The 23,577-nt window shown below is 59.6% G+C and overlaps 2 protein-coding genes and 2 long non-coding RNA genes across 10 annotated transcripts in view; 2 read left to right on the top strand and 2 right to left on the bottom strand.

The window, feature by feature from the left end:
• GNAI2 (G protein subunit alpha i2) overlaps positions 1-5,420 on the top strand; it is a 32,834-nt gene extending 27,414 nt beyond the window's left edge. For 2 of the 4 annotated variants that reach the window (XM_063661961.1, XM_054480228.2), the window contains exons 5-9: positions 2,239-2,367; positions 2,772-2,901; positions 2,986-3,139; positions 3,549-3,763; positions 4,418-5,420. In XM_063661961.1, the coding sequence (XP_063518031.1) occupies positions 2,239-2,367; positions 2,772-2,901; positions 2,986-3,139; positions 3,549-3,739 (604 nt within the window). In that variant the 3' untranslated portion in view covers positions 3,740-3,763; positions 4,418-5,420. Of the gene's footprint in view, positions 1-2,238; positions 2,368-2,771; positions 2,902-2,985 lie in introns of all 4 variants that reach the window. The other 2 variants (XM_063661960.1, XM_063661959.1) reach the window with 1 other exon arrangement.
• On the bottom strand, positions 4,896-6,227 carry LOC129032637 (uncharacterized). Its single transcript, XR_008501416.2, has 2 exons — positions 5,921-6,227; positions 4,896-5,816 (listed from the first exon to the last, which is right to left on the bottom strand). It is a non-coding gene; the product is annotated as an uncharacterized LOC129032637 (long non-coding RNA).
• A 79-nt stretch (positions 6,228-6,306) lies between these two features.
• Positions 6,307-23,073, top strand: SEMA3B (semaphorin 3B). Of its 4 annotated transcripts, XM_054480222.2 has the most exons (21): positions 6,307-6,611; positions 7,181-7,459; positions 8,045-8,576; positions 9,006-9,102; positions 15,101-15,289; positions 16,067-16,224; positions 16,378-16,440; positions 16,835-16,954; positions 17,033-17,126; positions 17,316-17,435; positions 19,235-19,380; positions 19,472-19,583; positions 19,696-19,765; positions 19,850-19,994; positions 20,300-20,519; positions 20,780-20,871; positions 20,949-20,990; positions 21,239-21,396; positions 21,500-21,555; positions 21,645-21,784; positions 22,236-23,073. In XM_054480222.2, the coding sequence occupies exons 5-21, from the start codon at positions 15,181-15,183 to the stop codon at positions 22,638-22,640; spliced, it is 2,250 nt and encodes a 749-aa protein (XP_054336197.1). In that variant the 5' UTR covers positions 6,307-6,611; positions 7,181-7,459; positions 8,045-8,576; positions 9,006-9,102; positions 15,101-15,180; the 3' UTR covers positions 22,641-23,073. The 4 variants fall into 4 exon arrangements, with proteins under 4 accessions (XP_054336197.1, XP_063518028.1, XP_054336199.1 ...); XM_063661958.1 differs by lacking the exons at positions 6,307-6,611; positions 7,181-7,459; positions 8,045-8,576; positions 9,006-9,102 and adding an exon at positions 12,966-13,231 and having other exon boundaries at positions 19,853-19,994; XM_054480224.2 differs by lacking the exons at positions 6,307-6,611; positions 7,181-7,459; positions 8,045-8,576; positions 9,006-9,102 and adding an exon at positions 12,966-13,231.
• Positions 12,580-19,738, bottom strand: LOC129032638 (uncharacterized). Its single transcript, XR_008501420.1, has 4 exons — positions 18,916-19,738; positions 18,083-18,193; positions 14,104-14,251; positions 12,580-12,826 (listed from the first exon to the last, which is right to left on the bottom strand). It is a non-coding gene; the product is annotated as an uncharacterized LOC129032638 (long non-coding RNA).
• Positions 23,074-23,577: the final 504 nt, after the last annotated feature.

Genomic DNA, 23,577 nt, shown 5'->3' with positions numbered 1-23,577 from the left:
CATCCTCGGGGTGATGGGGAGCTGGCTGTGCTTGAACATAGGCTGTGGAGGCTGGCTGGAGGGGGCCACAGGGGAGGAAGTTATCTGGGAGGTGACAGGTATGTGTGTAGGTCAGAGCCCCTGGACCTCAGCTCTGACCCTCGGTGGCCCTAGGCTGAGCCCAGGACTCAGCTGAGGAATTACAAGGGGTCCCAGGAATCCCAGACGCATGACAAGCCTACACCCTTTCCACAGCTCTGAACTCCTTCCCTGTGGTATCTATCATGTACTTGGACTGGTGCAGGGTGCTGAGGACCCCATGGGGAACAGGACAGACAGGCTAATAGCCATTGAGGATGGCTGCAGGGGACATCCGCAGGCTTTGGATGGTGTCACCAGATAGGCCGCTCTCCCTGTACTCTAGCCTTCCCCTATCTCTGCTTAAGCCAATCCCCTCTGACTGGAAAACGCTTTTGCTCCTATTGCTCATCCAGTCCTGAGCCTACCCATAGGGTGGATTTCAGCAAGGGTGGGAGGAGGAGGGTCTTGGCTGGCTGTGATTCCTGAGCCCTGTCCCAGCCACATGAACAGCCTCCTCCCACCCTTACACGGCCTGAATGCTCTTGTGAATGTGCGCCCCCTACAGGAGCTGTGGAGTCACAGCCAAATGCTGTGGGGCCCCCAGGCCTCACCACTGCCCCTCCCTGAGATCTCTGGCCCAGCCACCAGCGAGCTTGGGGTCAGAGCAGCAGGGACTTTGGTGCCCATGATACTCAAAGGGAGCAGGGATAGAGCCACCTCCAGGCCACTTCCTGCTTCTCCATCATCCTCTTTCTCCATTCTCCAGACATTAGGCACCCACTGTGTGCCCAGCACAGTTTTGGGAGTGAACACAGGCCCTGTTCTCCCAGTCAGGTTTATGCCTTGATAGCTCCCCCTGGGGATGGGTTGCGGATTGGAACACCACAGGAAGCAGGGCTCCTCCAGCCCCTCTTTGCAGCAACCCTCCAAGCCTACAGCTTACAGGGGGTCCCTGGGGCGAACCCACCTGTTGGGGAAAAGGGAGAGGCTGGTGTGGAACGCACCATGGTGCTTCCACATTGAGGACTCTGGCAGTAGGGGGCGGGGCGTGCTATGCGGGTCACAGCACATGCGTCATGGTTCCCCATGGCCCTTCCTGTTTTTCTGTTTTGTCCCTGCTACTCTGAGATCATTTCCCTCTGGCCTGGTTTGGCCTGGTTGCTGGTAGGAGCCAAGGGCCGGCCCCAGCAGCCTTGCCCCAGGAATGAAAAGTCGGCTCTGGGCAGCAGCCTGGAGGCCTGGGACCAGCCTCCAGGGCATGGCAGGGATATTGAGGCAGGCAGCAGAGGCAGGCCCTGCAGGGGTAGCCTTGATACTAATTAAGGGAACTGGTAATGAGCCCCTGGGACCCCCGCCAAGCAGGTGTCTGTGCCCTCCCCCTGAGGAGCCCAGATTTCATTGGGCACTGGGCAAAGAGCCCACTGGGCCTGGCAAGCCCCAATCTGTCCAGCACCACATTGAGGGACCACACCAGGCTGCTCTGCGGCTAGTGCCATAATTGCGCCCATTAGCATCCTGAATCCTTCACTGAAGGACTAATTTGCCTCCTCCCACCCTCTTTGCCTATAGCCCCAACATCCTGGATCCTGTCCGAGGCAGGTCTGGCTCAGACCCTGGGTGCTGGAGCTTGGCTGGCTAGCTGTCCACAGAGCTGCACCTCCTCCCATTCCCATTCTACAGGTGGGAGGCCGGGGGCTCTGAGTTCAGGTTTCTTCATTTGAGCAATGAGGTAATGCAGGCAGGGGTTAAAGAAACAAGGGCTGTGCCTAGGCCGGGCGCAGTGGCTCATGCCTGTAATCCCAGCACTTTGGGAGGCCGAGGTGGGCGGATCACCTGAGGTCGAGAGATCGAGACCATCTGGCCAACATGGTGAAACTCCGTCTCTACTAACAATACAAAAATTAGCTGGGCGGCGGGCGCCTGTAGTCCCAGCTACTCAGGAGGCTGAGGCAGGAGAATTGCTTGAACCTGGCAGGCAGAGGTTGCAGTGAGCCAAGATCACGCCACTGCACTCCAGCCTGGCAACAGAGTAACACTCTGTCTCAAAAAAAAAAAAAAAGCAAGGGCTGTGCTTAAGAAATGGCATGGGAGGGAAGGGGCCTCTTGCAGCTGGCCCAGGGTCCAGGTAAGGAAGCCCCATGCTGGCCCCCATTGACCCTCCCACCCCCCAACCCCCAGCTACCTGAACGACCTGGAGCGCATTGCACAGAGTGACTACATCCCCACACAGCAAGATGTGCTACGGACCCGCGTAAAGACCACGGGGATCGTGGAGACACACTTCACCTTCAAGGACCTACACTTCAAGTGAGCGAGCATGTAGACAGGTGGGAGGGGCAGGACCTGCCAGCCTCTGAGGTAGCAGAGGCAGGAGCTGGTCCAGGATCCCCCAGCCCCACTGAGGTTTTGCAAGGCTCATGTGTTCTGGGCAAGCACATCCTCACCACCTAATGAACCAGCAGTCAGGATCCACACCACCTCTGCCAGCTGCTCACAGCCTCTGCTGCTCCTGCCTGATGTGGCAGCAGCCTGCCTGCTGTCCAAGCCCCTGGCCCAGAACCAGGGGTGAGGTGGGCAAGTGTGGATGATTCCAGAAGGTAGCTGCCCTACTCTGGAGAGGCCTCTGTCCTCAGTCAGCCAACCTGGGAAATGGGGCAGAAAGCCTCCCCCCAGGGCTCCCTTCCTGAAGCTAAGGTGATCTATGTCTGCAGGATGTTTGATGTGGGTGGTCAGCGGTCTGAGCGGAAGAAGTGGATCCACTGCTTTGAGGGCGTCACAGCCATCATCTTCTGTGTAGCCTTGAGCGCCTATGACTTGGTGCTAGCTGAGGACGAGGAGATGGTGAGAGGCTGAGAGAATGCTGCGGGTGGGGGCAGCGGGCTTGGGGAGTGGTGGCTCGCGTTGACCTCGCTATTCTACCCCTAGAACCGCATGCATGAGAGCATGAAGCTATTTGACAGCATCTGCAACAACAAGTGGTTCACAGACACGTCCATCATCCTCTTCCTCAACAAGAAGGACCTGTTCGAGGAGAAGATCACACACAGTCCCCTGACCATCTGCTTCCCTGAGTACACAGGTGTGGGGACTGTGGGGATAGGGCCTCCGGAGGGTTGCTTCTTGGCCGGAGTAGCCTATGGTGACCAGGTGGCCCTCAGCCGCCCCCCACTGGACAGAAGTGTAACCTTGGAACACTTGCAGGGGCTGGTGCCTCATTTAGGCTTGTATAGTTGTGTGTGCACACATGGAGCCCTTAACACACTCAAGCATGTACCCCTGAACATGTGTACATGGGCATCCTCCTTCACACAGTGGGGTACCCCTTTGCACATCTGGCATGTATGGGCAGCCACAGACATTGTCATATTATGCACACGCATGCACAGGTTGTATGCCTGGCTGTCCACACGCACAGACCCTTGCTGCACACGTAGGATGCGGCCTGCCTGCCACACATGCAGCACAAGTCTTCATTTTCTCTCCCCCAGGGGCCAACAAGTATGATGAGGCAGCCAGCTACATCCAGAGTAAGTTTGAGGACCTGAATAAGCGCAAAGACACCAAGGAGATCTACACGCACTTCACGTGCGCCACCGACACCAAGAACGTGCAGTTCGTGTTTGACGCCGTCACCGACGTCATCATCAAGAACAACCTGAAGGACTGCGGCCTCTTCTGAGGGGCAGCGGGGCCTGGCGGGATGGTGAGCCAGAGGGGCTGTGGCAGGGCGCTGGGGAAGAACTAAGCGGGCCTGGAGCCCCAGCAGGGGGTTCGGGGGGTGGGTAGGGGGGTGAACCTGGAGGGGAGAGGCAATAGGTGACCAGGGGACAAGGGAGGAGAAGGCCCAGGGTGTGAATCAGGAGGTCAAGTGAGTGAGGTGCAGGGCATGGAGGAGGTCATACAAGCAGGCCTGGCCCAGTGGTGCAGACAGAAGGGCTTGGCCTTGCCCTGGGACAGAACCAGAGGCCATCCTGATGTTCCCTGGAGAAATCTCACCTCCTCACCCACCAGGCCATTGGCCCAGCCTGCCGGAAGCTGGATGCCAGCGGAGCCCAGCCCTGCTGCCCACTACCACCAGCTCCATGTGCACCTCCAGCTCTTGCCCTCTGACTTGTCTGAGCGTCCTGGGCTTAGGCTGGCCCCACTGGCCCTGGTGGAGGTGGGGATGACTCTCCAAGTGCCACAGACTCCCCTCCCCCACGTAACCCAGCAACAGAAACTGGCTCCTTGGGCGGCAACTGTGTCCCTGGTAACAAATGGGTAGGAAAAATAGAGAAGGGTTATTGTCTAGGGAGGCGGGAGAGAGGCGCGCCCTGGCTGCTTCCCGATCCATGCTCTGCTTTCCCCCCACCTCCAGGGCCACCGCCGACTTTGTACCCCCCAACCCCTGAGGAAGATGGGGGCAAGAAGACCACGTTCCCCGCCTATTCCCCCGGCCGCTTTTCTCCTCTTTCCTCTCTTTGTTCTCAGCTCCCCCCGTCCCCTCAGCTCCAGACGTAGGGGAGGGGTTGCCACAGGCCTCCCTGTTTGAAGCCTGCCCTTGTCTGAGGTGCTGGTAATGGCCATGGTACCCCCTTCTGGGCATCTGTTCTGGTTTTTAACCATTGTCTTGTTCTGTGATGAGGGGAGGGGGGCACATGCTGAGTCTCCCAAGGCTGCGTCTGGAGGGGCCCCTGCTTCTCCAGCCTGGACCCCCAGCTTTGCCCAACACCAGCCCCTGCCCAGCCCAAGTCCAAATGTTTACAGGGAGCCTCCTGCCCAGTCCCCCACCCCCAGCCGCTCGGAGGCCCCAAAGGAAAAAGCACAAGAAGCGTGAGACGCCACCATTCCTGGAAACCACAGTCCACCTGCTCATTCTCGTAGCTTTTTAAAAAAATGAAAGTAAAGGAAAAAAAAAAAAAAAAAAAGAAAACTGCAAATCTAGAAAACTTTTTAGAGAAAAACTATTTAAAAACTGTCAGATCCTGACCAGCAACCCCCCTCCCCCCAAGCCCCCCTTCCAAGTGACTCCGTGCCTTGAGTGTGTCTGCGTGTTTACACCCGTCCCTCTGCTGGCCGCCCCCGTGCGAGCGGCACCCCTGCCCTGCCCTCCACAGAATTGGGTTCCAAGGGCTGTTCCAGACAACTGCCAACGTCACTGAGGGCCATGCCCCAGCGGCCCTGGGCCCAGGCTCCATTAACCTAAAATGTAGCTCCCTAGCGCTAACCTAGGAACCGCCGCTGCCTGCTGGGGGGCCACGCCCCTCATGCCCTTGTCCCAGGCCCGGGGCCTTCAGCGTTGAACACTTCCTTGCTTTTTTCACATGTTTTATGGAATTGTTCACCTGGTTTGAAATAATAAAATGTAGAAAGAAAAAAAATACCGAGAACTGATGGGTATTCTCTCCCAGTGGCAGAGGCCCGGGCTAAGGTGTGCCAAGGTGATGGTGGTCCTAACCTCAGTCCTCAACCTGGGTCAGGGCCCTGACTCAGCTTTCCGGGCCGTCCTGGAGCCCGATGTTCTGGGCTTCATTTCTCCCACCTGGACTAGGCAGCATACATGTGGGGCCCGTGTGTCCCCGCCCTTCCAACACTCTGCAGCCTTGGGTCTCGGGCAGCTGGGCAGGCTTCTAAGTGAGCGGTTGTAAGGTGCTCTTCCACACCTGGAGCAGGAGGGGTGGCCGGCGCGTCTCTAGCGCGGAAGGAGAAAGGTACCAAGGCCCGGAGAGTGTGCGTTGCCAAGGCCACACAGCCAGGTGGGCCGTATGCAGTCCTGGCTTGACGAAAAAGGCCAGTAGGGACCTTAAGACATATTCAGAAAGGCCCCTGCCCCAGAGGGCCCCCGCCAAACCTGAGGGGTAGTGACAGGTGTTCATATTACCATGTGATGGTTGCCGGCTGGGCCTGGAGGGCTGCAGATCATTGACTCTGAAGATGGAAGGCTCCATGAGGCGGTGGGAAGGGCCCGCGCGTTGCTGGGGAAGGGAACTGCAGATGGCAAGGCTGGTGATGCTTGTGGGGCGGGCCCTGAGTGCCATCGAGGCGCCTGGACCTTCTCCCGGGGGCAGCCGCGGCCTGAACGTGTGGGGGCGGGCTCGCGGAAAGGCTGGCCTCGACTGGGTGGGGCTCCGGGGTTGGCGCCTCCGCCTCCGGCCGCCAGGGGGCGCCGCCGCCCGTGCTCTGCCCTGCCTGGCTGGTCACAGAGGCTGACGTCAGCGGGTCCCGCGGAGGCCGCTGGACACAAAGGCAGCTTTGTGAGGCGGCGACGGCTCCGCGGCCGCCCCAGGACAGAGCGGCCCGGGCAGAGGGCTGGCCGGGGTCGGCGCCGCGGAGGCGGGGAGGGAGGGAGGGAGAGTTGAGCCAGAGACCCGGGACCCCGCCCCCGCACACCTGCCAGTGCCCCGTAGCTTCGGCCGCGGGCACTGGCAGGAGATGAGAGGCTGCTGTCGCCCGGTTGGAAGGACATCGGCGCCCCCCAGGCCCGGTCCCCGCCCCAGTTCCTCGGGCCTTTCCTGCTGCCCCTGCCTGCGAGGGCCGACGACACGGAGAATAGGATCCTGCGCCCAACCCAGGTCCCCGCCTTCTTTCAGAGGCCCAGGCCTGGACCCCGCTGAGCCGCAGATGTGCGAGCAGGAGCGCCAGAGCCCCGATGCCCGCTCAGCAGGAAGCGGGCGGGAGATGGTTCCTTCCTTCTGTCCTGAGGGGGAACCCTGCACAGAGGGACCATTGAGGGGCTGGCATTGTCTGTCTAACTCACCCGGTGCCTCCCTCCCTGGGTGGGCCATGCGGGGCCCTGACAGGATTGCCCTGGTGCCGTCTTGGCAGTGGGTCTGGGTGGGATCCTGGGGGCAGGGCTTCCCTGAGTGCAGACAGCTAGGCCTCCACCTGCCCCGGCCTCCCACCCAGGCTCAGATTTCCAGGGCATAAGGCTCCATTGTCCCAGCACTGGTGGAGGCGGCTTGTCAATTCAGCCTTGTGTTTGGTGGTTGGGAAATTCCCAGCCATGGGGGGCTACAGGCAGGAAGGGGCTGCCCGGGTGTCCTGCACCCCAACTGAAGGGACTCCATGAGGTTGGTTCCTGGGCATCCCCTGCTACCTGGAGCTGTCCCAGGCTGGACCTCAACCATTCATCAACCCTCAGGAGCAGTTGGGTGAGGAGCACCAGAAATTCAATGCTCCCTGGCGCTGCATCCCCAGAGCCCTCCCAGCCTAAGAAGCCCCATCTTTCTGTCTCCATCCATGGGGAGCTGCAGCTGTGAGGCCCAGGACCCTTAGCAGGACATGCAGAGCTGGGCAGGGACCCAGGCTCATGCTCCCAGCGGGGGGTGAGTTGTCTACAGCCTGTGGAGACCGCCATGAAGCTGATCTGCCTCCCAGAGGGCCTGGCCCACTTGAAATAATTGCTCCAGCTACTGATGTGGTGGGAACTTTGGTATTTTTAACCCATTTGGGGGGTGGGGGAGCAGCTGGGAAGAGAGAGGCAAGCTTTCAGGGTCAGCGAGGCCTGAGAGAGGAGAGTAGAGGGAAACTCAGTGAGGAGGAGCCAGGCAAGCTGCCTCAGTAGTTTCCCAGGCCTAGACACCCCCACTGTACCACCCCCTGTCCCAGCAGGTAGGTGCAGACCTAGATGCCAGGTGCAGAAGGGGGAAAGGGCCCTCTCCAGGGTTACAGCAGGGATCACTGAGGCTGCAGGGGCTGCCAAGGCCTGGAAGAAGTCCCATGTTCCAGGGAGCCCCATGGCTTCTGATGTCAGGAAAACTTAGTCCTCTCAGTTCCCCAGAATCATTTCACCCCACCACACCCAAACTGAGTGCCAAACCAGTTGGGTGGAGAATACAAGCCCTGACTCCAGCTGCCTGGTCAGTGGCATGGCCAGCCAAGTCCTAGTGACCCTGGGAGTCAGGGAGGAGGCAAAGACAAGACTACAGCATTGTTTGGCTGAGTTCTGGGTCTGGCCCCACTCCCCAAAACTGACCCCAGTCTCTGTGTCTGCTGCCCTAAAAAGAGACCCTGGAGCTGGGTGTGGTGGCTCACGCCTGTAATCCTAGCACTTTGGAAGGCCAAGGCAGGCGGATCACCTGATGTCAGGAGTTCAAGACCAGCCTGGCCAACCTGGTGAAACCCCATCTCTACTAAAATACAAAAACTAGCTGGGCATGATGACGGGTGCCTCTAATCCCAACTACTCAGGAGGCTGAAACAGGAGAATCACTTGAACCCAGGAGACGGTGGTTGCAGTGAGCCAAGATTGTGCCACTGCACTCCAGCCTGGGCGGCTGAGCGGGACTCTGTCTCAAAAAAATAAATAAAAAGAGACCCTGACTGGATGTAGTGGCTCATGCCTGTAATCCCAGCACTTTGGGAGGCCAAGACAGGAAGATCACTTGAGGCCAAAAGTTTGAGACCAGCCTGGGCAACATAGCAAGACCCCATCTCTTAAAAACAAAAGATCCTAGCGGTCCTCATCTCTACCATGGACTACCAGAGGGAAGGCAGCACCTCTCATCACCCAGGGGGATGGCCTCCAGTCAGCCGGGGTATGTATGCAGCTGTGTGGCAGCAAATGTGTCCATGCCTGCAAGCCACTCAGCCCTCAGTCACACGGTGATGGGCACTAAAATCCAAGAGAAGCAGAAGTCAAGGCCATGGGTCCTTTTCTCCCCTTGCCAGAGATGCAGCCCCACAGTCCCTGGTGATCTTGGCTGGGAGAAAAATCAGTTTGACATCTCATCCCATTGCCTTCTGCTTTCTGACCTTACTGAGGTCAGGGTCATCAAGGCCTGGGGGACTGGGACAGGGTTAAGGGGTGTCCTTTCTCCATCCGTCCTCCAACCCCGTGGAGACTCTGCATGCCTAGGAAGGTGGAAGGGCTTCCTGTGGGCACACCATCTCCTGCCTCCCTGTGCCTGTCCTCTGCTGGGTCCTGGGGTCTCCAGTGCTTATAGCCCTTGCTGCTTCCCCCACAGTGGGGAACGCAGAGCCCTGCCCAGAGGCTTGAACCTGGCACCACAGGGATCTGGAATTACACAGAAGACGGGTGACAGCCAAGGTGGATCATGAACGGTGAGGAGAAGTCCAGCAGGTGACAAGGGGAAGGGTCTAAAGGGTGGAGGCCACAGCGCAAGCAAAGTCTTGGCAACAAAAGAGCTAATGCATCCCAGAAACGGGACAGGTGGAGCACTGGAAGCTACACCAAGCTTCAGAGTGGTCCTGTGGCCTCGGTGTGGTAGCTCAGGCCTGTAATTCCAACACTTTGGGAGGCTGAGGCAGGAGGATAACTTGAACCCAGGAGTTCAAGATCAGCCTGGGCAACATAGTGAGACCTCCATTTTTACAAAAAATACAAAAATTAACTGTGCGTTGTGGTGTGTGCCTGGAGTCCCAGCTCCTCGGGAGGCTGAGCTGGGAGGATCACTTGAGTTCTGGAGGTCAAGGCTGCTGTGGGCCATGATCTTGCCACTGCACTCCAGCCTGGGTGACAAAGCAAGATCCTGTCTCAAAAAAAAAAAAAAAAAAAAAAAAAAGATGAAAAAGAGAGTGGCCCTGTGAATGCCAAGCTAAAAGCCTGCAATCCCGCCAAACTTCAGCAAGCTCTCTGAGTCAGGGGTCAGGGACAGGGTCCTGCAGAAGGGAGGCATGGGGAGAGAAGTGACAGAATGACCCCAGGGATACAGCCTGGGGGAGGGTAAAGGGGTCAGTGCTTGTCCTAAGTAAGACAAAAGGTAGGGGCTTTCAGGAGGGCAGGCTTGGCAGTGCCAGGGGTGGGTTGGGGACTTGGGAAGTGAGAAGACTGAGGAGTCCCCACCCAGGGGAGGGAGGGAGGTTCGAGTAGAACCCTAGGCACAGGGGTCAGAGGGTTGAGGAAGTAATTGTACTGAGGTGGCCGGGAGCGGTGACTCATGCCTCTAATCCCAGCACTTTGGGAGGCCAAGGCAGGAGGATTGCTTGAGCCCAGGAGTTCAAGACCAGCATGGGCAACATGACAAAACCTCATCTCTACCAAAAAAATAATAATAATACAAAAAAATTAGCTAGGCATGGTGGCGCATGCCTGTAGTCCCAGCTACTCAGGAGGTTGAGGTGGGAGGATCACTTGAGCTCAGGAGGTTGAGGCTGCCGTGAGCCGTGATCCCACCACTGCACTCCACCCTGGGTGACAAAGCAAGATCCTGTCTCAAAAAAAAGAAAAAAAAAAAAAGTACTGGGGTGAGGGGCACAACAAAAGGGGACAAGAGAGAAGCTGAGCCCAAGAAGGGGCCTTGTTCAGCTGGGATGGAAGAGGCAGCAGTGGAGGGTTTCTCTGAGGCCCTCATAGGCCTGGGTGCCCAAGATGCCCAGAGCTAAGGTGGCAGCAAGAGTGCATACCTGTGGTACCCCCACTGTGTGCCAGACCAGCCTGGCCACTGTCTGTAGCTGCAGGGAAAATGAGAGGTGCAGACTCCAGCTAGGGCCACGGGGTCGGCTGAGTGGCGGGGTCGGGATTCAACCCCACCTCCTGCTGGACTAATAAGGGGGTTGATCCTTGGGGCTGGCTCCAGACTCCCCAGCCCTCCCCAGAGCATTCAGAGCCCCATACCCAGCACTCCTGGGAGGCTCTCCCCTAGCCAGTTAGGAGAATGTAGTATTTATGTGAATGTCTGTTCATGAGTGCAGTGTGCCCTCAGAGTCCACTTTCCAGCATTCCTGGCATAGCCCCCTCCACCCTGCCGGGCTCCGGAGGAGGGAGGAAGAGGGAGGCCCCGCCCCCAGCCCCCTCTCCTCCCACCCCTCCCTGCTGGGCAATGAGGAAAACAGGAGTGAGGGAAGAGCTGTGATGTGGCTGGTGGGGGGGGCTCCTGCATCCCAGAGGGGCTGACCTCAGCCTGGGAGGAATGTGCAGGAGGGGAGGGCAGGGGTGGGGCGGGCGGGGGTAGGGCCACAGCCAAAGGCCCAGGGTTCTTGGTAGCCCCTCCCTCAGCACCTCCATCTCGGTTCTGACAGGGACCTCAGAAGGGAAGGGGAACAGGCAAGGAGGGGAGGAGCTAATCTTTCAAAAAAGGTGGGCCAGGGTCCCCTGGGAATGTGGAGACCAGGCTGGGGTGAGGACATGCCTGCAGACGCTTCCCCAGGAGATGCCCCTGGGGCGGGGCTTTAGAGTGTCTGGGAAGTTAGGCCTCAGGTGATGATCCTATGGCCGCCCACGCCTGCCCCCACCGTGCCTAAGTCCTCTGGGCAGCATGACCTGGTACCTACGTGGCCAGAACAAGGAAGGTTGTGACGTTGGAGCCACAAGCCCTGATGACTAAAGCAGGTGTGAGTGGGGCACCCAAGATCCCATCCAGCCCAGGCTGCACTGGGAGGGTTGCCACAACCTTCCTCAGATGGGTATCTCACCCCAACCACACCACCCGGAGTCCAGGCAGGGGCAAAGGGGCAGGCCCCGCTGGTGGCCAGGGGTGGGGAGGCAGGTGCTGAGATTTGGCAAAACAGTCCAGGTTTTTCCAGAAGGAAAAGCCAAGGCTGTGGTAGGCCATGCCACTGACAAGCAGCCCCAGAGCAAGGACCCAGGCAGGCCTCTGCCCATGGAAACTCCCTCAAAAGAGAGAAGTCCAGGGCAGGAGTACAGGCAGGAAAAGGGACCCCAGCTGCCTTGCCTGGTTTGCCCCATTCTGTTGAGACTCAGGCTCAGGCTGCCTGATTCCAGAATCCTCGAGGAGTTCCACCCCCCAGTGTGACCCACAGGCAGTGACCCTGCTCCTGGAGTGCTGACCTCCATGGGGGCCCCTACCCATGGCCTGGCACACTGGACCTGGGGCTGAGGAACAGAAAGGGGACCATGTGGAATCAGGGACAAGTTGACCTCCCATCCCTGGGGACCTCCATTCCTACTCAAGGGAGGGTACACATCTAGAGGACAGAGGACAGGGCACAGCACTCAATGAGGACAGAGACAGCCCAGTCCTTTTGGCTGGGGGTTGAATCCCAGGCTATTGGAAAGATAATGGCGGCGGGCCGGGGGGGCGGGTGGTGGTTCCTGATCTCGTTTCCCAGAGTGAACGCAGGTGGAGGAAGGTGCAGGGTGATGAAACAGAGACCGGGCCCCTGGGCCTGGAAAACATAAGGCAGTGAGGGCCTATGGGGGCACAGTGGGAGTAGATGGGAGCCTCTGAGGCACTTGCTGATCCTGGCTGCTTGGGTGGAAAGCTGTAAACAGCCAAAGAATGTTGTCTGCTTGCATGGAGCCAGGAGAGCCTGCCCAGGTCCAAGGCTAGAGGCAGCTACTCTTGGAGTGGGAAAAGGCCGCATCCAGGAAGCCCATGAGCTGGGGCAGGGATCTGTCCTTCCACTTGCCCTCCTGAAGGGCCCTGCGGAAGGAGGGGCATAGCCCCACTTCCACTTCCAGGGGACTTGGAGATGTGCCCCCCACCTCTGTCCTTGCTTGGCTGGAGGCATCCAGGGCTGGGCAACAGAACTGCAACACTTGGAATGCCCACACTGCCCCACCAACCTTGGGAGGTGGCAGGAAAATGCCTTTTGCAAGGATGGAAGGATCAAAGCCCATTCTCAAGCCCTGGTATATTCACTCAGGTGGACTTGAGGGCTCCACTCTGCCACTGTCAACATACAGTCCCTCCAGAGAAGTACCCCTCATGCTACAAATGGGGCACGTTCACCAGACTCAGCTTCAGGACAAGACCCCAGGTCATCCCCAACTGAGGCTCCGAGGTGCAGGAGCTCCGTCCTGTCTTTAAAACTCCCTCAGTTTTCGGCTCTGGGTTTGGTGGGGGTTGTTCCTCCCACCTCCAACCTAGAAAGAGAAGCCAGAGGAAGGGAGGTCACATGGTCCGCCCCCAAACCTCAGCAGAGATGCAAAGCTACCTGTCCAGGATGGGGGACTCCAGATGGGCCCCACCCTGTGGTGCAGAAGTGAGATTTGCTGCTCCTCCTGCGTCTGCCCCTCTCCTGCCCTCCTCTCCCTCCCCGATCTGGCTGTCCTGGAAGAAGCCACTGCTGGCCAGGCCCCTGAAGTACTAAGTGGCCCAAGTGGCGAGGAAGGACGGGGGCTGGGTCCTGAGGGCCCATCCAACCTCCACTTGAGAGCCCCTCCCCTGACCTCCGGCTGCCCGCCCACCCCAGCCGGTCCCTGGGAACTGAGGTGGCAGCTGAGCTTCCCATTATCTCTCCCCACAGCTCCCCACCTGTGGAGGGACAGGTGAGATATTGGAGTCCCCGGGTGGTGCCCCCACCCAGTGATTCGCTTTGCCTGCTGAGCCCCTGGAGCTGGGGTTTCTTCCTCCCTTGCCTTGGCTGGCCACCTGGTTTCTGGGACCGCCACCTGGGGCACCCTTCTGCCATAAGGCCCAATAGGGGAGTGGTCGTGCCTACCAGCCCCTCCCTTGTGCCCATTCCACTCCCGCCTGGCCGCCGTCTCCAGCCGGTCCGGCTGCCTGCCCGGTCACCCGATCCGCCCTCTAAACTTTCCGGCGCAGCGCGCGGCGTGTGGGGCGGTGGCTGGCCTGGTGGGGGCGGGGGCTGCTCCTTAAAGGAGCCGTCAGAGGGTCCCCAGCAGCCCCAGGGTGGGAAGGGGCCAGAGTGGAGAGGTGCTGCTGCGGGAGTCCTCGGTGGAGTGTGAGAAGGCAGCCAGTGTTGGCCTGGAAGACCTCTAGAACCTGAGAAGAGGCAGCGGCAAGTGTCAGCGGAGGGAAGGAGGGAGGTGGGGGTCCTGGCCTGGGATGGGGCCAGGAGCTGGGCAGGAGTGTGGGTGGAGAGGCCTGGAACCTGCCCCAGCAGCCGCTCCACTTGCTTAATCCCACCCGGAACCTTGCCCCACTCCCTGGGCTCCTGTGTCCAGCACCTGCCCAGCTGACCCCTGGGAAGGAGGGTGGGCAAAGCAGCCAGGTCTTTGCCCCAGCTGAGGGCCAGGGGGAGGTGTCTGGCTCCTAGAGTGAAGGGGCTCAAAGATGGGGAGACCTCAAGGGGCGAGAGAAGTGAAGGGAGAGGCTCAGAGAGGCTGTGGAGGCATTGAGAGGGAAGGCCAGCTCAGCGAGGCCAGGAGGCTGGGGTGCGAGTGAAGGGCTGCCTCACCTTGCCCCTCTTTGATTCCTCAGGGGTGTGGAGAGAGAGCCCTCAAGCTCAAATGCAGAGGCTGCTTCAGCTGGGTTGGGAGCAGTCCCCAAGTCAGAGGCTGAGGCTTCTGCCCAGGTCTTGCGTCTCCTGGGTAGCACTTCTCCCTCTGAGGAATGGAGTGATTGATGCTGCAATTAGATTTGCTCACTTGCATGCCCAGAGACACGTCCATTCTTATGGGTGCACACATGTGCACATGCGCAAACGCGCAACACATCTGTGTGCAAAATATGCACATATCACACATATGCACTGCACAGATTGCACAGTGCCACATGTGTGTGCACACCAACCCATATCCACACATGTGCAATATGACACACTATATATTTGCACATAGACATGCACACACATGCACATACACACTACACACATGCGCACATCACAAGGGGACACTTGGAAACACATTCACATTCACAGGCACCCACACCCTTGGCTCCAGCCTCAAAAGTGTCTCTGCGTTTTTCTGTGGGACTGTGGGGACACTGCCACCTCCAGAGGCCTGACCCCCTCCTGTCACTCTCACTCTTTTGACTGGCTTGTTTTGCTCATTGCACTTGGCACCCTCTGCATTCATCTGATTCCTTGTTGGCGCTCTGTCCCCTCTCACGTGGGGACCTTGTCTATGTCTCCCAGTATCCCTCCTCCCAGGTCTAAGCTGGCATGAAGTGGGTGGCACATTGTGAATTAATGTCTGTGAGTGTGTATACAAGAGAGGAGGTTACTGGGAAGGGTGACGTGGTGAGGCGGGCCTGCCAGTGCAGGGTGACCCTGAGGGTGTGCCCAGTGGTGTGGGTGTGTCTGTGATTGTGGCCAGGCGGGGCACCCTCGGAGGGGAGGGTTCGGAAGTGGAATGCGACCCCCCAGCCTTTTTCCCCTAGGGGCTGTAATCTGATCCCTGGGGACTCCCCCGCTAGCCTCCCGCCCTCACCCTTACTGCCGACTCCTCTTCCAGATCCTGGGGCAGAGTCCAGGGCAGCTCAAGGCTCCTCCACACACACACCCGCTGAACTCTGAGCGCCCTGAGCTGCTGAGATGGGGCGGGCCGGGGCCGCCGCCGTGATCCCGGGCCTGGCCCTGCTCTGGGCAGTGGGGCTGGGGGGTGCCGCCCCCAGCCCCCCACGCCTTCGGCTCTCCTTCCAAGGTAGGTGCACCTGGCAGGCGGGAGGGCCCAGCTTGAGGTGGGCAGGAAAGGGTCCCGGTATGGCCAGGGGGCTCTGTGTTGGCTGTTGCCCCATGTGCATGCCTGTCACCAGACTCTGGTGGGATTAGTGGGCACTCTCAGGCCACCTCCAGTTAACCCTGTCTGGGCCTCAGCCCCCAGCCTCTGCCCACATTATCTTCGTGCTTTCTCAGGAAGACCCCTCCTGTCCCCATAGAAACAGACCTTGTCTCTGTTCCGTTCAGTACCCCCAACAAGGCGATACTCCTTCAGCAGAGCAACAGGGAAGTCAGAGCCCCCTTCTCATGCTTCCTGTATAGGAGGGTGGCCCCTGGGCAGTGGCAGTGAATAGGCAATTCTGCTGAGCTCAGGCTGGTGGTGGAGTGGCAGGAAAGGAACTCTCAGCCTGACTTTTGGGAGTTGGGGTTCTGGCCATCCCTGCATGCCAGTCTCCCCCAGGACTCTGGTGTCCATAAGCCTGGCCTCCCAGTGCGCCTGCCTGGAGACACCACCTGTCTGAGCATGCCCAAGTTCAACCTGCCTTCCTCTTCCTGGGGGGATGTACCACCTACTCTGGCAGCTCCACACGTGCACCTGGGTGGGCTTGGGTTTGTGTGTGTAAACTCACACACATGTAAACTCACATGTGTACAGGCCAGGTCCTAATGGCAACCTTGGCCCATAGAGTCACCACCAGGCAGGACCTGGGGGAGGCTTCCAGCATGGCTGGCGAGTCCTCAGCAGTGTCCTGCCCTGCAGAGCTCCAGGCCTGGCATGGTCTCCAGACTTTCAGCCTGGAGCGAACCTGCTGCTACGAGGCCTTGCTGGTGGATGAGGAGCGTGGACGCCTGTTTGTGGGCGCCGAGAACCATGTGGCCTCCCTCAACCTGGACAACATCAGCAAGCGGGCCAAGAAGGTGCCAGGGACTCCCAACCCCAGCACTCCCCAGGGAAGGAGCCCTAGGACCCCACTCCAGCCTGCCTGGAGAGACCCAGAGGAATGGGCTCCCTGAGGTAGAGAATATCCCAAGTTCCTGACCTGTGTCCTCTCTCCCCCAACCTCCCCATAGCTGGCCTGGCCGGCCCCTGTGGAATGGCGAGAGGAGTGCAACTGGGCAGGGAAGGACATTGGTGTGAGTGCCGGCTGCCCGGGCCGGGAGTTGGGAGGGTCAGCCCCTCACCCCAGAGACAGGGCAGGGCTAAAACAGAGGCCTGCCTGTTCTGGCTGGGATGAGGGCAGGGAGGTCGAGGTGGCTGAGGTCTGGGGGTGGTGAGTCAGGGTGGGGGCTCGTGTAATTCTTCTGGGGGGCCTCTGAGTCATGGGAGGCTTTGCAGGCTTGTGCTTCCTCAGACGCCCACCCTCGTGAGGCCTGGGCTGGTCAGCAAGGGCCCCCAGGTCCCTGTAGCCCATGTTAGTACTTGCCTGGGCCAATGCCGAAGAGAGGGAGGGGTGAGGATGCCACTAGTGAGCTGGGACCTCTTAAGGCTATGTCCCTGGGGGAAGCCTCACATCTCCAACCCTACTAGACTGAGTGCATGAACTTCGTGAAGTTGCTGCATGCCTACAACCGCACCCATTTGCTGGCCTGTGGCACGGGAGCCTTCCACCCAACCTGTGCCTTTGTGGAAGTGGGCCACCGGGCAGAGGTAAGGCTGGATCTAGGCAGGGAGGGAGGTCAGGAGGGTAAGAAGGGCCTGGTAGTCACAACTTGCCACAACTCCCAGGAGCCCGTCCTCCGGCTGGACCCAGGAAGGATAGAGGATGGCAAGGGGAAGAGTCCTTATGACCCCAGGCATCGGGCTGCCTCCGTGCTGGTGGGTGAGTCCAGGGCTAAGGCCCCAAGAGAACCCCTTAGAAACTCCAGAACCTCACAAAGTCCCAAGACCCCCAAGAGCTCCAGCGATTCCCCCATAGCCTCACTGACTCCCTGAGAGCTCCCAGAGCTCCCCAGGCCTTCCTGCCCCAAGAGCCCTCCGTTTGGCTGAGTGGCCCTTGCTCTGTCTGCAGGGGAGGAGCTATACTCAGGGGTGGCAGCAGACCTCATGGGACGAGACTTTACCATCTTTCGAAGCCTAGGGCAACGTCCGAGTCTCCGAACAGAGCCACACGACTCCCGCTGGCTCAATGGTGAGAGGTTGGTAGGGTTGGTGGGAGGAGGCTGTCACCCTCCCACAGGGCAGGTGCCAAGCAAGGCCCATAAAGTAAGTGAGCAGTGGGTGTGGCCAGGTCTTACCAAATACCCTCCTTAATCAGGCACTGGCGTCACAGAGACAGACAAGATAGGTATGACCGTGACCTCTTTGAGTTCACAGATCACATACATGATAAGATCAAGTCCAATGGCCATGAGGCCAGAGAGAGACAAGGGAGGAAGGGAAAAGGAGACTGGGTGGCTGGAGGGGATTGGGTAAAGGAAGCCGCTGTGCTGAGGGGAGTATTTGCTAATTCCCAAGCACGAGACAGCCAGCCAGCAAAATTTAGGGATGAGCATTCAGGCAGAGGGAGCAACTAGTGCAAAGGCCTGGATGCAGGAACAAGCAAAGGAATAGACTTGCAGAGCTAGCAATGAAAAGGTGGCCTGGACTGTCAGGGGCCAGAGTCACTTATTCTAAGAGCCATGGGGGCTGGGCACAATGGCTTTCGCCTGTAATCCCAGCACTTTGGGAGGCTGAGGCAGACAGATTGCTTGAAGACAGGAGTTTCATACCAGCCTGGGCTACAAAGCAAGACAGAAAATAAAATAAAATTAGCTGGGGGCAGTGGCATGCACACACCTGTAGTCCTGGCTAGTCAGGAGGCTGAGATGGAAGGATCACTTGAGTCCAGGAGTTGGAGGCTGCAGTGAGCCATGATGCTGCCACTGCAGGACAGAGCAGACCCTGTCTCTAAATAAAATAAAAATTAAATAAGGGCTATTGGCTGGTGGGCGCAGTGGCTCACACCTGTAATCCCAGCATTTTGGGAGGCGGAGGCAGGCAAATCGCTTGAGGCCAGGAGTTTGAGACTAGCCTGGCCAACATGGTGAAACCCTGTCTCTACTAAAACATACAAAAATTGGCCGGGCGCAGTGGTGTGCACCTGTAATCCCAGCACTTTGGGAGGCTGAGGCGGGCGGATCACCTGAGATCAGGAATTTGAGACCAGCCTGGCCAACATGGTGAAACCCCGTCTCTACTAAATATACAAAAATTAGTCGGGCATGATGGTGTGCATCTGTAATCCCAGCTACTCAGGAGGCTGAGGCAGGAGAATCGCTTGAACCCAGGAGGCGGAGGTTGCAGTGAATGGAGACTGTGCCACTGCATTCCAGCCTGGGCGATAGAGCGAGACTTCGTCTCAAAAAAAAAAAAAAAAAAAAGCCAGGTATGGTGGTAGGCTCTGACTGTAATCTCAGCTACTTAGGAGGCTGAGGTTGCAGTGAGCCGAGATCGAGCACTCCAGCCTGGGCGACAGAGCGAGACTGTCTCAAAATAATAATAATAATAATAATAATATAATAATAATAATAAAAAGCAATGGAACCCAGCAGAAGGATTTGAAGCAGGAGTGGGGAGCATCTGGTTATGCTAGGGAGGAAGATTCATGAGTGAAGGTGAAACCAGATTACCTCATCTCCCTCCTACCCCAGCCTAAGGTGCTGGGCGACTGTGTAGGGCGAGATCGGAGGCTAGCCGGGCTTCCCGCCCGCGCCTCCAGGTAGCCACGGTCTCTGCTGCCCCCTCGCGGCTGCTTCTTGCCTCGCAGGCCCTGATCCTTTGGATTCGGTCCGCGCAGAGCGCCAACTGGACGTGGTCCTAGAGGTTGGGTGGTCAGACACTGTGATCCCGGGTGCTGTGCCCGCGCTACGGGAAGGGGAAGCAGCGCGTGGGTCTCGCATCAGGAGGCGAGGCCAGGACCCGCTGACCCATGCCTCCTACCGTGGTCAGAGCCCAAGTTTGTCAAGGTATTTTGGATCCCGGAGAGCGAGAACCCAGACGACGACAAAATCTACTTCTTCTTTCGTGAGACGGCGGTAGAGGCGGCGCCGGCACTGGGACGCCTGTCCGTGTCCCGCGTTGGCCAGATCTGCCGGGTGAGGAGTCCCTGGGCCACACCCGGCGACCCTGCCCCTACCCCTTTGCCTACTCTGGTCTCACCCTCATCCCCTTTGATCGTCCCGGCAGAACGACGTGGGCGGCCAGCGCAGCCTGGTCAACAAGTGGACGACGTTCCTGAAGGCGCGGCTGGTGTGCTCGGTGCCCGGCGTCGAGGGCGACACCCACTTCGATCAGCTCCGTGAGTGCGGGAGTGGGTATGGGGTTAGGGAGGGGGGCAGCGGCGCAGCTTCCGGGAGCCCCCGCCGCAGCGGGGCTGTGCGCCCTACCCCAGCTAGGCCCCTTCCCCGCAGAGGATGTGTTTCTGTTGTCCTCGCGGGACCACCGGACCCCGCTGCTCTATGCCGTCTTCTCCACGTCCAGGTGAGGGGCAGGAGGTAGGGAGCGTCCCGGGCGGGCCGCTGGGCTCCGCCCGGCCCCTCACCCCGCCCTGGTCTTCGCCTCCAGCAGCATCTTCCAGGGCTCTGCAGTGTGCGTGTACAGCATGAACGACGTGCGCCGGGCCTTCCTGGGACCCTTTGCACACAAGGAGGGGCCCATGCACCAGTGGGTGTCATACCAGGGTCGCGTCCCCTACCCGCGGCCAGGCATGGTTCGTAGCCCAGGGACTTCTGCTACAAGCCACTTCAAAGCCTCAAGGGTTTGAGAACTTGGCCTGGGGTCTTCTTGGTGAATGTGGTTTCTTCCTTTAGTTATGGGTGGGAAAACGTTTCCATCATAAGACAAGGCTTGTTTCCCGACTCTGACTTCCGAGGGCAAGGCTGATCTCCTCTCTAATTCTCAGGGCAGGGTTCTGTCCCCATCCCCCTCCATGTTCCCAGAGGCTTGGCATGGAGGGCTGCCTATCAAGCCCCCATATCTATATCCCTGCTGTGCCTCCCTTTCCCCCACCCCCAGTGCCCCAGCAAGACCTTTGGCACCTTCAGTTCCACCAAGGACTTCCCAGATGATGTCATCCAGTTTGCGCGGAACCACCCCCTCATGTACAACTCTGTCCTGCCCATTGGGGGGCGCCCTCTTTTCCTACAAGTTGGAGCCAATTACACCTTCACTCAAATTGCCGCGGACCGGGTTGCAGCCGCTGACGGACACTATGACGTCCTCTTCATTGGCACAGGTCAGGGTCCCTCCACAGCGACCCCCAGGCTCCTATCAGGCCCTGTGGGCTGCTGGTGGAAGCTCTCCTTGTTCAGTCCCATCTCCACATCCTTTCCTGGGCTGTGTCTCCACCTTCTGGATGCTGCCCAACCCACACTCTTCCAGTCCACGCTCTTCGCAACCCAAATATGCTGAGGGTAGACCCCCTCAAAGGCGAGTAGACACTAGCCCCAGCTGTCCGGGAGCACCAATGGTCATTACCCCTTCTCATCCCTGCAGACGCTGGCACCGTGCTGAAAGTGATCTCGGTCCCCAAGGGCAGTAGGCCCAGCGCAGAGGGGCTGCTCCTGGAGGAGCTGCACGTGTTTGAGGTGAGGCCTCGCCCCCAGTCGCCCGGGACCCCCCCACCCCACTAAGCCCTGACCCCGTCGCCCCTCCTCCCTCTCAGGACTCGGCCGCTGTCACCAGCATGCAAATTTCTTCCAAAAGGGTGAGTGACCAGGATGGGGGTCGGGGTGGGATGGACTGAGCTTGTGCCTGGCGCGTCCCAAGCCTCTGGCCCCTTTTGGTAGTTTGCAGTACCGGGTTTGAGTACAGGCTCTGGCTTTACTAGACTGTGTGACCTGAGGCGTAAGACCTCAGTGTTCCCATCTGTCGAGTGGGAGAAGGGATCCCTGACCGATGGGAGGCAGGCGTGGGGTCGCCCTCGGTCAGCCCAGAGCCCCTCGTGCCCCCTAGCACCAGCTGTACGTAGCCTCGCGGAGCGCTGTGGCCCAGATCGCGTTGCACCGCTGCGCTGCCCACGGCCGCGTCTGCACCGAATGCTGTCTGGCGCGTGACCCCTACTGCGCCTGGGACGGGGTCGCGTGCACGCGCTTCCAGCCCAGTGCCAAGAGGTGGGCGGGGTCGGGGTTGGGCCGCCGAGAGGGAGGAGAAGGGTCTTTCACTGCCCGGGGCTGAAAGAAGAAGGGCTCACAGAAGATCCGATGTTCCCCACAGGCGGTTCCGGCGGCAAGACGTAAGGAATGGCGACCCCAGCACGTTGTGCTCCGGAGGTGAGTGCCCCAGCTGCCCCTACTGTCAGCCCCAGAAGACGCCACACCTGCCCTGCCCTGCCTAAATCTGACGTTCTTCTCGCCCCAAGACTCGTCTCGTCCAGCGCTGCTGGAACACAAGGTGTTCGGCGTCGAGGGCAGCAGCGCCTTTCTGGAGTGTGAGCCCCGCTCGCTGCAGGCGCGCGTGGAGTGGACTTTCCAGCGCGCAGGGGTGACAGCCCACACCCAGGTGAGCCTTACTCCGCCCTCCCCGCCAGGCTCCTGTCCCACCTCCGCATCCAGGAGAGGCCCCGCCCTACCCAACGAAGCCCAGTCCAACCAGACCCACTCCCCGCCCCGTCCAGTTTGGTCCCTCACCTGCACTCCACAAGCTGCTGAGGCCCCATTGCGTCCAACGGGGCTCCTGACCCGCCTCCCCTGAATCCAGAAGACCCGCCCTCGACCCGCCCATTGAGGTCCCTGACCCACCCGCCACGTTCATGTAAACCCCGCCTCTTTCGGATTCTCCCTTGAAGACCACCAGCTCCCAAACACTCAGCCTTAAAATGTGCGCCCGCGGGCACCCCTTTCCCGCTCCACCTCGACTCCCAATGACTCTTTGCTTCTTCCGTCGCGTGCTAGGGCCCGGAAGCCCTGTTCCTGGCCCGACACCCCCGCCTCACGCTGCCCTCTGCCCGCAGGTGCTGACAGAGGAGCGCACCGAGCGCACCGCCCGGGGACTACTGCTGCGCAGGCTGCGGCGCCGGGACTCGGGCGTGTACTTGTGCGCCGCCGTCGAGCAGGGCTTTACGCAACCGCTGCGTCGCCTGTCGCTGCACGTGTTGAGTGCTACGCAGGCCGAACGGCTGGCGCGGGCCGAGGAGGCTGCGCCCGCCGCGCCGCCGGGCCCCAAACTCTGGTACCGGGACTTTCTGCAGCTGGTGGAGCCGGGCGGCGGTGGCAGCGCGAACTCCCTGCGCATGTGCCGCCCTCAGCCTGCGCTGCAGTCACTGCCCCTGGAGTCGCGGAGGAAGGGCCGTAACCGGCGGACCCACGCCCCTGAGCCTCGCGCTGAGCGGGGGCCGCGCAGCGCAACGCACTGGTGACCGGACTGTCCCCACGCCGGGAACCAAGCAGGAGACGACAGGCGGGAGAGGAGCCAGACCCTGAAAAGAAGGACGGGTTGAGGCCGGGCACACTGGGGGTCACCGGCCGATGGAGACACCAACCGACAGGCCCTGGCTGAGGGCAGCTGCGCGGGCTTATTTATTAACAGGATAACCCTTGAATGTAGCAGCCCCGGGAAGGGCGGCACAGGTCGGGCGCAGGATTCAGCCGGAGGGAAGGGACGGGGAAGCCGGGCTCCAGAGCAACGACCAGGGCCGAGAAGGTGCCTGGAGTGCGCACCCTGGGAGACAGACCCCACTTCTTTGGGTAGTGAGCAGTGAGCAGAAAGCTGTGAACAGGCTGGGCTGCTGGAGGTGGGGCGAGGCAGGCCGACTGTACTAAAGTAACGCAATAAACGCATTATCAGCCAAAGCTGGAATGGCCCCAGCAGACAACCCCAGGCCTTGCTATGTGGTCTTGGGCACCTTACTAGCGGTGTCAGGGCCCGAGTTTCTCCTGTCCAAGGTTGCCTGGTGAGAATTAAAGGTGGTTCCGGCCAGGCGCGGTGGTTCACGCCTGTAATCCCAGCACTTTGGGAGGCCCAGGCGGGCGGATCACCGGGTCAGGAGATGGAAACCATCCCGGCTAACACGGTGAAATCCCGTCTGTACTAAAAATACAAAAAATTAGTTGGGCGTGGTGGCGGGCGCCTGTAATTCTAGCTACTCAGGAGGCTGAGGCAGGAGAATTGCTTGAACCTGGGAGGTGGAGGTTGCAATGATCCTAGATCTCGCCGCTGCACTTCAGCCTGGGCGACAGAGCGAGACTCCAAAAAAAAAAAAAAGGTTGTTAGGTTGTTCCACGTGACTGAACGGGTTCTGTAGGGCCTTTGGGAATAGTGACACGCAGGGTACATTGTGCATAATATAACTTCAG

Source organism: Pongo pygmaeus, chromosome 2 (genome assembly GCF_028885625.2).
Source record: "Pongo pygmaeus isolate AG05252 chromosome 2, NHGRI_mPonPyg2-v2.0_pri, whole genome shotgun sequence".
Taxonomy (NCBI): Eukaryota; Metazoa; Chordata; class Mammalia; order Primates; family Hominidae; genus Pongo; species Pongo pygmaeus.
This window is presented reverse-complemented; position numbering and strand designations above follow the sequence as displayed.

What these genes read in the sequence shown, in the direction of transcription:
- SEMA3B (XM_054480222.2), top strand. Translation starts at nt 15,181, where the DNA reads ATGGGGCGGGCCGGGGCCGCCGCCGTGATCCCGGGCCTGGCCCTGCTC. An exon ending in CGTCCTCTTCATTGGCACAG is followed by an intron (nt 20,520 to 20,779) that starts GTCAGGGTCCCT and finishes TCATCCCTGCAG; the next exon opens with ACGCTGGCACCGTGCTGAAA. An exon ending in AGGAGCTGCACGTGTTTGAG is followed by an intron (nt 20,872 to 20,948) that starts GTGAGGCCTCGC and finishes CCTCCCTCTCAG; the next exon opens with GACTCGGCCGCTGTCACCAG.